This window comes from Petromyzon marinus, chromosome 2 (genome assembly GCF_048934315.1).
Source record: "Petromyzon marinus isolate PM22_M1 ecotype Great Lakes invasive population chromosome 2, UKy_Petmar_22M1.pri1.0, whole genome shotgun sequence".
In the NCBI taxonomy this organism is placed as follows: domain Eukaryota; kingdom Metazoa; phylum Chordata; class Hyperoartia; order Petromyzontiformes; family Petromyzontidae; genus Petromyzon; species Petromyzon marinus.
Window position 1 is genome coordinate 7,787,988 of NC_133668.1, and position 12,430 is coordinate 7,800,417.

General features: G+C 45.1%; 1 protein-coding gene across 1 annotated transcript in view; it reads left to right on the forward strand.

The window, feature by feature from the left end:
* SRI (sorcin) overlaps positions 1-10,615 on the forward strand; it is a 30,694-nt gene extending 20,079 nt beyond the window's left edge. The window contains exons 3-8 of the mRNA XM_032965042.2: positions 1,797-1,866; positions 2,317-2,360; positions 3,124-3,271; positions 4,065-4,178; positions 8,205-8,263; positions 9,934-10,615. Coding sequence (XP_032820933.1) covers positions 1,797-1,866; positions 2,317-2,360; positions 3,124-3,271; positions 4,065-4,178; positions 8,205-8,263; positions 9,934-9,960 — 462 coding nt within the window. The 3' untranslated portion in view covers positions 9,961-10,615. The remainder of the gene's footprint in view (positions 1-1,796; positions 1,867-2,316; positions 2,361-3,123; positions 3,272-4,064; positions 4,179-8,204; positions 8,264-9,933) is intronic.
* The last annotated feature ends 1,815 nt before the right edge of the window (positions 10,616-12,430 follow it).

The following is a 12,430-nucleotide window of genomic DNA, read 5'->3' on the forward strand; positions in this document are numbered from 1 at the left end:
CCTGCGCTTTTGATTTCCGGCCACGGCTAACACTAGTGAAGAGTGACATCTGACCCGGTTCTCCTAGGCCTCCCTTTGCCAACCCACACTGAACAGCTTGGTGAAGCATAGTCAAACAACCCCCTCCCATTCATCCAGCAGTGGATTTATCAAATGCTATGCAATTCAGGCACTTAAAGTAGTGCCAATGCACACACCTATAAACCCGTGATTTGGAGGTGGGGTTGGTGAATCATGCTGAGATAAAGCTTTGTCTGGTGGTGTGTGAGATTCACATCTGCAGGTACTGAGGTGCCTGCTTTGGGGTAATACATCCAGCAGGTTGCCGACCATCTATCTGGAGTTCGAGTGTTTTTCTCTCATTTGCTTGAATTATCTCCGGGTGTTCTGGTTGTCCCCAACACACAATAGAGACGGATCAAACAAACCAAGCAAATTCTGAAGAAAATCAGGAAATGAGGCTCGGGGGAGGCTTTTCTGGATAAATAAAGGGAGTTATGCTGTTATTTATACCAGAAATTATAACTCATGTGCAGCTTGACTGAAGGGGTGTTAATAAAAAAAATGTGGATGGGCGTTTAGTTCCCGAAAGGCTGGTTCTTCCACCAGCGGCATAAATCATGCCAGCCGTCACTCGGGCGGATGGAAGTGTCCACATTTTGATATCATCACCGGCGCCAGTAAAAAGATGCCCTGTAGGGATCTGTCCTGAAATTTGTCTTTGGTAAAATAATACATGACTGTCCCTTTTTGCTACAGATGCTGCCTTTGTTTGAGATGAAAGTTTATATATAAGTTGATGAGTTTTTACTTGATTTAATATTTTCATTTTGTCCATTACGTTGAAGGTGACTTGGCTATGATTACGTTTATGGAGTTCAAGAGCTAACCGACCTGCAGTGGTGGTAGTGCTTAGGCCACTGCCCTATGAAGCCGGTCACCTGAGTTCAGTTTGTGGGCACGACTAAAATCGGTGGCGAGTGATATCTGATCAGTGCTCCCACCCCCCACCTCCCTTCACCATCCGGCACTGCCCAGCGTGGTGAAGCACAGTGTGCTCAAACAACCCCCTTGAGTGACAGTGTAGGAAGGCCTTCATCCAGCAGTGGATTTACACAAGGGTTTGACATTATAGATATAAATACTAACTCTTTATTTGGTTCTTATCCTGGAACCTGAGCACCTGTGTAATTTACTGGCTTTGTTCCACAACGTGATACATTAGTTCCCTAAACGTTCTCGTCTAGCCCCTCGCCTGCGGTTGCTCATGCTGACGTGGAAGCTTGCATTCCGAGCTACATTGGGCACTAAATTGAATTATGATTGATTTCTGCAGAGGTTTAATACATGTCCTTTCCCAATGTGTTTGTGCGTGTGTGTGCGTGGGGAGTGGTAGTGCAGCAGTTAGCACGTTGCAAACCTGCTCTGTCTCGGGTTCCATTCCCACTCTCGGTCAACGCAAATGATCAGTATCTGAACTGATCTGGGAACTCCCCTAAGTTGACTCGGCCTCAAATGAGTACTTGGCGTGGTGTGTAAACATCGCCACTAGGGAGACAATGGCGACCGGGCGTGTTGTTGGCCACCCACCCCCTCGTGTGCCTTACTGGCCTTCATAAGGGCTCGCTAACGGCACTTGCCCCGACAGTCTGTTAAAGGATATACGGGGGGGGGGGGGGGGGGTGTCTTTGTATTTGTGTATGTGCGCACTTTTAACACATTCGTGGCCAAAGTTGTTGTGGGTGGGCCGTAACGTGTGGTTCTATAGAGGTGAGTGCGCGTGGGTTTTTCAACAGGATGGTCAAATTGATGCGGAGGAACTCCAGCGGTGTCTGACCCAGTCGGGCATCAGCGGCACCTATCAGCGTACGTGCCGCACAGCCGATCCGCTTGTATGAGTAACTGCCGTTAATTTGAAGTCCCTTCGCGTGTGTACGAGATTGTTATTGTAAGCTGGTTGATGTTTTATGCGACGGTTATTTTGCTCATTTACTTACAGCTGTTTCAGATACCCATGTGCTGTTGTTTATTGCTATATTTTCACCTTCATTTGTATGTTTGCCGTCCTATGTTATTTATAATAAACATATCGACAGCTGTAAGTCCTTTTTACGCTGCAGTAATTTACTTAAGATATTTCAATTTCAAAGGGAAAACGACACTTTATTGCCTTTGTTAGTAACACTGCTTTGTAACTGAATATTTACGGTAGGTTAACATTTTGTGCAGTGTTGCTTCTGAACAGCGAATTTAATTCAAAATCTTATGTTGTGCGGATTGAAATTGATGTTTACTGTTGTCCCATTGTCATTACAGCTTTCAGCTTTGAGACCTGCAAGATCATGATTTCCATGTTGGATGTATCCTCTCTGTATTTATCTTTGCTTGGCAAATATATATTTGTATTGATGTAAGTGTTCATGGCTTGATGTATAGAGAAATGCTCTCAAAAAAATCCTTGTATATAAAAGCTTGTGAGCAATAACAATTGGCATAGATTAGAGCACAGGCTGTATGTAGGGCCAGGGCTTTGATTAGAACACGTCACCAAAAGAGATTATTGCTGCTGTTGGAGACCAACTGCGGAGTAGCGAGTAAAGGAAGGAACGCTTTTGAGAGGCGTTCGCTGCGATTAAATCCACTCGTGTCCAGGTGCTTTGATGGCTTATTACATCCCAACCCTGTGAGATCGGTCGACAGCTTAGGGGGGAGGGGAAAGCGTTTATCCAGCAGTGGATGGATCAAGGCTGATGGTGATGTAGAGGCAAGAGGATTGTGAGCAGTATTTTAAAAAAAATTACCAGGTAAGTCCCACTGAGCTATATAGCTCTTTTTACCAGAAGCGATCTGGCCTTATCTTGTGGACATTTATAGCAGCCAAATACTCTAAATGCATGTTTCTTAATGTGGAGTGCAAATCTGGAGGACCTGGAGAAAAATCCACACTACTACAGGGAGAACATCCAAACTCCAAATAAACAGGCGTCGAGGTCGGGATCGAACCCATGTCGACCTACATACCAGGAGAGGTAGTTAACATCTCACCACCCTGGTGCCCCACAAATGAAAGTACGGGTGTCTTTTCAATGTTTTCCTTGATTTGCCACTCACTGACGGGCGCAGCGCGACATGTCCGGTAAGATGGGTTTCAACGAATTCAAGGAGCTGTGGACGGCACTCAACGGCTGGAAGCAGAACTTCATGGCGTTTGACCGGGACATGAGCGGCACGGTGGATCCTGGGGAGCTGTCGCAGGCCCTCGCGTCAATGGGTAACGGTTGCGTACCCGCAAAAAGGACTGCACGATGCGCGCGCGCGACCCTCACCACATGAGCACGGCCGGTCGAACAAGCCGCAATGGCAAGTGGAATACGGGGAACAGACCTCCCTCGGGGACGGAGTGTTGCACCGTCATGTGCCGAGAATGAGGAGCTGGACGCCACCTTTCCAAAACGATTGCGTGGATTTGGTTTTGGTCCACGGCTGACACTCTGTGTCCAAGGGGTTGAGGGGCGGGCATGCGATCTGGCACGTGGCTAATTGAAATGTGGAGTGTTTTTTTCAATTTCCCCTTGTTTTTGTGGCTTGCTCGGATGACTAACGCCTCGCACAATTGCATGGCCCTTTTTTGCATGAAATGAAACAAATCGGCTTTGTGCTTCCAATTTTGACAAAATCCTTACATTTAAAATAAGATGAAGCATTTAACTTCCCAAAACAGTCGCAACGTTATAATTGACGGCAATGAGTGGTTTAAAATGGTTCCCTAAAATCGTTTATTTTCATGAAAAAAAGTGGCTGATGTGAAAACAATAAAACTGCTTCTTTAACATTGGTTATTAATGCCTTTTCACCATAACTAACTGACCAGATGCTATTTTTTTACATTATTAACAATTTTCGATAATTTTTAAAACATTAACCCATACGAGTAACCCCCCCCCCCCCGCATCCATAACGCAGGGGTCCCGCCTGTTTGCCCATGAGTCCACGCGTTGTTCTCTGGTGCACCGCGGCACCATTGCCGAGTCCCCTCGACGAGAGTCTCGGCCGTGTTGCTGCAGGTTACCGGCTGAGCCCACAGGCGATCAACAACATCGTCAAGCGGTTCAGCCGTGACTGCAAGATCTTCTTCGATGACTACGTGGCTTGCTGCGTCAAGCTGCGTGCGCTCACCGGTACGGCTCGCCACGGGGAAACCCACTTGCGGTTAAATGAGGTCTTTGGAATGTTCGTTCGGCTGGTGCTCAACTCCTCGGCATTCGGACTGTGGAACTCGGTGGCTTTTGGTGAGGCGTGAAAAGGAGTTCGTACCTCCACTGCGTTACAATTCGTTGTCATCATTTGAAGTGACGGTTGGATTCAATATCGATTTATTGTCCCGTTCGCGCTGCCACATTTCTAATATCGTCGTATGTTCCGTCGACTTTTCTTCCATCAGCTTTAATCAAAAGCGATTTTCACATTCATATTGTTATAATAATTTTAACTTTAATCGATTTAATTGGTGTTCAGCTATCTTTGTTTGGCGGAGTTTGTTTCAGAGGCATTGTACGGTATATCCCTTTATTGGCGTAATGAAAAATATTTGGCCTACATTAGATGTGTTTTTAACTGTGTACGCCTGGGGGCCCACATCTGGTTCACTTCTGGACATGCGTGCTGAGATTCAAAGAGAGACTAGTGAGGGATAAGTGAGATAAAACAAAAGAGGCAAGTGACCTGGAGGCAAGTGATACGAATTAGTGGTCACATGTAGAGATATGACGCCGTATGACATAATGTGTCACCTGTACGCGCGACACCGTGATGTTGCGCATGCATTGCGGTAACGTACAACTATGTCACCTTGTCCGTTGGCGCACGCTATTTATGATATGCGGTTTGCTGGAAAATCTAGATGAAGATCTCTGGCCTACCTGTTAATGAAAACTGGTTGCAATAGATAGCTTGTTCGTTGAACGCACAGACACCAGGTTAAAGCTGTAGTTATCCCGATGGCTTGTAAAAGAAATACTTAATGCTGTGTTAGTTTAAAGAATTCATGAAAAGCGCAGTGTGTTGGGATTTGATAATGGACTGCCAGGAGGGAGTTCAAATACTTCCACTTTTTAGTATGCACTCTTGAGTTGGGAAATTTCAAAATGTTCAGCTCATGAGCATAGGGAATGTAGGATAATAAATCGTGGCAATGTGCAAAGTGGTCATAAAACAAGTGCTTTTTTTCGTGCCAGCTCAAGGCTAATGCACTGCTCTCATGTCAGAAGGGGGCCAACCACCAATGACATCCTTTCCGGCAACAGCAGACGATGGAATTTTCGGCCTTGCGTTTCTTAATTAGTCAGAGGTACTAAAACGGTAGTGGAAATTGCAATGTAATATTTTTTTATCGTTCTAACCATTCCAGCCTCTGCCTTTAAGCAAACATGTACCGCCCTTGCATAATTCCACTGCTGGATTGAAGGGCCCCTCCCCCTATGCAGTTTTGCTAGTGGGAGTTACTTGACCATATTTCACCATTATCATTTCAACTGGTTGTGTAAACATTTTAATTGCGACACAATCCTGCTGTTCTGCCTTACCACTACAGCTGTGGTGTTTGAAAACCAGCACACCGTGGCTAACGTGTAGTGTCGCTTCATTTAAACTTCGGGGTTACGTTTGAGTAGCTTTTTAGCTTTTCATTTTGGATTATTCCAATATGAGGTTGCTCTCGATGCGATGCCATGAAGAGGTATCCGTTTGCATCTCTCATAGAGCAGCAACCCTTCATGTTAGAGATTGGCCTGCGTAAAAGGACACCACAGAGCTACCTCCAGAAATCTCTTCAAATGACTTCTATTCCGCACAAGTCAGGGTCAGCCTTTTCTTACCCACTATGCCATTGAGGCTATTGTTTATCGTTTGAGATTCAAACTGATAATTGTAATTTTCAGAGCTGAGATTTAGCCAAATTTAGTGCAGAACCAAGCTTACCGTTTTTAGCACAGTGGCTAATGTGTATGTAGGGGAGTGTGTGGCTTCGCTCAGAGAGGTTATGTTGCGAGCCTCTTTTGGGAGACATTCGGAGAGAAATGATCTGTCATCCCGATGAGATATTGGCTAAGAGAAGGGCTAACAGCGGGGAGGCCTGCACACTGGCTGAATCCAGTTTCCTAATCCACAGTGTTGAGCGCTCGATGGGCTGAGTGGCCGTTTTTGCTACGGTGTTTTTCTGTTTCAATTAGGGCAACCCTCCTGGGAGTGCCAGGGAGCGAATTTTTTTGTTTTAACCTTTTCGTAGCATGCAACACCGCTCTCGACTAAACATTGAGGTAATGCAAACCTTCCAAAAAGAGAGGGCCTGCTTAAAAGGAGGAGGCCAATGAGAGAGTGGATCGTCGTGCTTGCGCGATGGCGAGGTAGGCTGCGGTTAATGGCGGAATACAGGAGGACGCTGACAGAGCGGTGCAATCGCGCAAGCTTACGGGGTTGATGGCAGTGACTATGGACCGTATCGTTTGGGAGGGCACCTGATCTCGTCAGATCTCGGAGGCTTAAGCGGGCCTGAGCCCGACGGAGGGGTTTTTGAATGGTGTACCGCCATGGATAACAACATGTAGACTTGTGGGGGGGGGGGGGGGGGCTACGTTGTGGGCGTGCCGACCCCAGCGCAGAAATATAAATTTATGTACTCTGGCTCTCACGTCTATGCTCTTCAGCTTTGCCGAGCCCTTACTAACCAGCGTCAGTAAGTAAATCTTATGACCTACGCTGCACGAGGGGGGGCCCTCATTTGGAAGTGTATTGATGAAGGGCTGTATGTGTATACGATGGCCACTCTCTTCCATACAGCCCTTGTACGTTTCAGCAGCATTGCTCGAGGCTCTGGCTGCTGGATCTGTACATTGTGCTCCTATTCTGTGGAGCTAACCCAGATGTCAAGGTCTGCTGCAGTGATTATTGGGTGCCACAGTGACGAGATGTTAACTACCTCGCCTGGTATTCAGGAGGGACGTGGGTCCGATCCCGACCCTGTCGCCTATATATTTGGAGTTTGCAATTTCTCCCCGTGGTCACGTGGATTTTTCTCAGTCCTTCGGTTTTTCCCTCGCCATTTAAAAACATGCGTTTAGAGTATTTGGCTACTATCGTTGAGCTATAATTTGTGGCCAGGTCGCTTCTAATAAATAGCTATATAGCTCAGTCGGCCTTACCTGGTAAAATACAAATAGTTTAGTTTAAATGATGTTACCATGATCTTTCACCCTTGGCTTTTTCCCATACAGTTGTTGCTGCTGGTGGTTAATTTGTTCACCTAATGTTCTTGGCTTTGAGCAATGCCCCACATCTTCTATGCCCCCTTCCTCACCGTAGACTCATAAAATCTGAGATCACATTTTTGCGTGCATCATTGTTACTGTTGGTAATCTCTGCTCCCTCGTTGTCTGTGGGTTTTACGAGATGTTGACATTCATACTGTGGTGATCGTTTGTGCTTGTTCTATTTTCAAAATTACCTAATTGTAATACAACAGGAATGTCTTAATTAGCATAATTTGCCTCCTTAATATTCATGAGTGATCAATTATACGGAATTTCCCTGGAGTGTTGTGTTAGAGTGCATGCATTTAAATGTGTTCATTTATATTTTCTGATCTTTAAAGATGTTTTCAAAATAATTTCAAATGGAATTTTGGCTAGTAATAAAAATACACTTACGCCATAAGATTTTCAGACTGCTGTAATGATATTCTTTATTCACCCAGGAAGCATCGCTGAATTGCAAATTTCCTTTCAGGCAGGCACAGTAGCAGGTGCACTGCGCTACGAACCCAGCTACCCGAGTTCGTCCCTGGCCACTGTGGACTTCAGTGTCAAGTGGTATCTGAGCCAGTTATGGGTCCCGTCTTCACCAATCTGCTGTTGTGAAGTGTGGTCAAACAACCCGTATGACCGATACGCCTTGGGAGGAGGCCTTCACTCAGCAGTGGATGAGCAGGGGCTGTACATTACAATTGTATTATTACATTTTCAGAAGGGTTCGACTTCGGTGTGTTTGGCCCCATTTGATTTTTTTTGCATTATCATTCAACCTCTTTTAACTTCTTGGTAAGCCTGGTTGTGATCTTGCTGCTGCCAAATCCTCCAGGGAGACCTTATGGCCGCAGGGGGGTGCAGGCGGCGTGCGAGCAGTCACTGACGAGAGATACCTCTTGCCCACAGATGCCTTCCGGCGGCGGGACACTGCCCAGCAGGGATACGTCAACTTTGCCTACGATGATGTGAGTGCCGGCGTTTTGCCCTGGTGCTGTTAAGGTTTTTGCGGGTCAACGTTATACTGTGTTCATACTTAGAGTTGGTATTTTTTTAAAATCACCAAATAACACTGACATACTTGCGTATAATTGTTGCGTATTATTAATTCTATCTGCATAACAAAAACTATATGGTGCTTAAAAGTCTGTGTTGGCTGGATTACAATTGGAATTGAACTGCTTAGCTCAATGGGCCCGATATGAAATTGACTCAAGTAGTTGGTGGCGGGGCTGTTTTAAATTAATTTTGAACATCGGCAAGAACTGTGAATGTGCTACGTTACGAAGTAGTGCACTTGTTTTGGTTATATCTCACTGCCCCCGAGGGTGTGAGTATACAGCAGCCGCTTGGGGTTCTCTTTAATTTGTTTTGCGTTTCTCCTTTATACAGTTTGGTCTCGATTATCCAAGTTGCAGATTAGCTGTGCTCGCGAAAAAGGAAGCGAAATAGATAAAAGTGGTGTACCACGCGCACGTCGGAGGACCAACGCGCCTGTGGCGACCCTAGTAGCTACTCGCTTGATGACCGATTTATATTAGAAACAATAATATCAGACTAAGCATTCTACGTTTTGACCCCCCCCCGCACACCATTCTATATAGGTAAACAACAAATATAAACAATCAAAACAATAAATACGGTTGCGTTATTCACGTTTTCATTTTATCGTGGCCATCCTCCCAATTATCCCTGGAAACTCGAGAGGCTACCAAGCGTTTGGCGCCGACAGATGTTAAGCTGCCCCTTTTGGGGTTGCACATTTTGCGACGAATTCGGAACTATATTTTTGCATGCTTCTGCCAAGAGACATACATGGTGTAAATGTAGTTCTCCCGTATAAGTGTCACAGACTAGAACCGGTTTTCATGTAGCAAGCAACAGTGTAGTTGAGTAGAGAAAACAGTGTCTTGGAATTATACCGAGAGGCACGAAGAGGAACGCATAGTTCTGAGAACATACACTAGTTAGGAACATGATTGACTGTTAAGAGACGTAATGTGGGCTTGGTCAGAATACGTCACTTGAAGGGTTGATGTCCGGTGGTCAGGACTTATGATAGGAGTGGCCAACCAAAGCAGGAAATGCGCCCGTGAGCATATCCACCTCTATCTATTTCGATGTTGCGATTAAAATCAAGCCCCAGTGTGGAGGTGCTACTTAAATTATTGTATCGCAGGCCTGAGCGAGGCATCTCATCCAGCGGTGCATGAGTAACGGGAGACGCTGATGACGTTTTATCTTGAAAAGTCTTTTGGCTTGCTCCTTGTTGAACTGGTCAAGGAACATAAACCATCACGCGAACTCTGGTCATCCTCGCAGCAGATTTTGGCTAGCCATCGAGCAAAGACGGTCACTGGTTCAGATGCGCTTCTGTGGCCGTCTGGAACGCCCCGCTCTTCCTTCCGATTGTGGAAGCCACTGGAGCTATGTACTTTGAAATCTTGATTGAAAATAATATATTTCGAACTGCTTTTTGTGTTTAGTTTGTTGTCATTCCCCCACACCTCCAATCAGCACGGTTGGCTAATGTACGGTGCGAAATAATTTCTACATACATACGTATACAAATACATGTACAGACGCCCACTCTGTCGCCGACACTAACCGCGTTGTGCCGCGTTTCTCTCCCCCGCAGTTCATCCAGTGCACCATGAGCATCTAAGAGGCCTCCGGCGGGCGTGGTGCCATCGCCTACACAGACCGCGGCTTTACCAAGTCACGGACTCGGGTTTCTGTCACCGTGTAAAACTACAAACCTGCGTATACGTACTGTGGTCGTGTAGGGGTTTTTTATGTTTGTGGTTGCACGTTTTTTTGTACGGAACGATTAACCCTTCGAAGCCTGCGAGCCATTCACTTTTTTTTACGTGTTAATGATTTCTCTCACACTTATCTGGCAGTTGGTATCAGAACTGTGCAGCCAGATTTACACTCCATTAGCGATAGATGATGTCAGACTGTGAAATGGGCGTGAAGTGCTTTGCCTAGATGTCCCTCGTAAAGATCGGGCTTTAACTCCTTACGAAAATGTAACCTTTACTCTAAACGAGTATTGTCATAGGCACTGAATGATGTTGAAAGCGTTCGTGTGGGTTTTTTTTAGATGCTTGCATACTGGGTCGAGTAACGTTTTGCAAAACGTATTACATTTTACATCAAAAACGTGTTAAAATCCTGTCGCTCCTGACTCGTGCCACAGAAATGGACTCGGAACTTCAACACGCTTGTTTCATATGCTGCGTCCACTACCAGGAATTGCAGACTAGTGGCTTGTAGTTACAAGTTGCCCTTGTTCAAAAATAAAGTGTCTCAACAAACATTTGTGCATTATTATTATGCAATCAACAACACTTTGTCTGTCGTAAAATGTTCTTCAATGTGCCTGGTATTGTCAGATCGCTAAACCTAGGCAGGGTGGATTGGTTAACAGCCTGTACTTAGTTTAACACGTTGGCTTTCGCGACCAATAATGGAGGTTTTTTTTTGTTTGACCGCGTATATATATGTCGTTAAACCCGTGAAACAGTACTCGAATTGTAGATGTAGGTTTTTTCTCCAACACACCGGTGTGCTGAACTAGTAACGGAATTGGCACGTTTTGTTTATGTGACAAACCTAATTAATTGGTTGTCGGGTGGTGGTGCGGTTTAACGCCGCATTTTTACGCGATCTAATCCCAAAAATACCCTCTATTTTTAACCCTGTACTTAGATGGGAGATTCATTGCTGTTGTTGCAAGGGTGTGCTCGTTGATGACCAGAAGATGGCACTACAGCAATGCGTCCATGGATGCACCTCTTTCGGAACATTAAGCGGGGTATCGCTTTTTGCTTGAGTCTTCTCCGGACCACCTGGTTTTATCACCCACTCACATAAAACACTCATTGATGGAATTGGCCAAATAATCCCAAAGCTAGAAACTTCTGTTCGGTTTCATTTGGGATGTATGCGTAAATGAAGGTAATTTTTCCGTAAAACTTACCAGTGAGAGGAAAGTGGAATGAAGTTACTCAAAATCCTGTTGCTGCAACATCACATCTCACTAAAGCTTTGAGCCATAGGGTTAATGTCAGCAACAGAAGTATGCCCAGAACGTTCATGTTGCAGTTAGACGCTATATAAATCCAGATTATATTATCTGTGTTATGAGTTTGATTGCAATGTGTTATCTTATAAACAAAGTACTTTCACTTTTCATTTTACCATGTAAGGCCCACTGAGCTCTATAGCTCTTTTCCCCCGAATCGAACTGACTCACAAATGATAGCTCAACGAAGTGGCTTATCACGTGGAAATTTATAGCAGACAAACGCTCAACGCATGTTGACTAAATGTGCAGGGAAAAAGCGGAGGACCTGGAGAAAAATCCACGTGACCACGGGGAGAACATGCAAACTCCAAATATACAGGCGTCAGGGTTGGGATCGAACCCACGACCTCTTAAATACCAGGAGAGTTAACATCTCGCCACCATGGTGCTCCTGATCGTACAAGTAATTGTGCAATTAATTTATTGGAAATGTATATTTTAATTTAACATGGTGTAATTCATGCCAATTGCATGTCGCAATGCTGTACAATCATGATATATAAGGGCTTCATCCTACGTATAACAAGTAAATGAAACGCCAAAATAAGAAAAATAACAACATGGTATACACAAATGTATCACAACAGAGCAATTTGTCTACTAAGTGACATTCCAGAGCACAATCCCAACTTCTCAACAGCCAGCAAACCGTAACAAGAGAGGTGGTAGAATGCCAAAAAGTAATGGCCAATTGAGGCCAATCGGTCAAACGTCCAAATGTTATATTCCTCGGCATATGCCTGGACATTTTTTGTTTATGGGATGTGGAGTGGGAGGCTATACTGTACTCGACTGTAGGGGCTGCGCATGAGAAAGCTCGTCCACCAATGGTGTTGAGTTTTATTGACTGGCATGTGCCTTGAGCAGTATACCAGCTATCTGGTAAATGGTCAGTGGGCAATTAAGCCATGTGCTCACTCGTTACTCACATGCCTTACCTATAACCCTAACTTGCATCATAAGACTAGCCAAACAGCCACGAGATCTAGCCCTCTTTCTTCTGACCCTCACCTTAACCAAATACTCATTAGGAAATTAAACC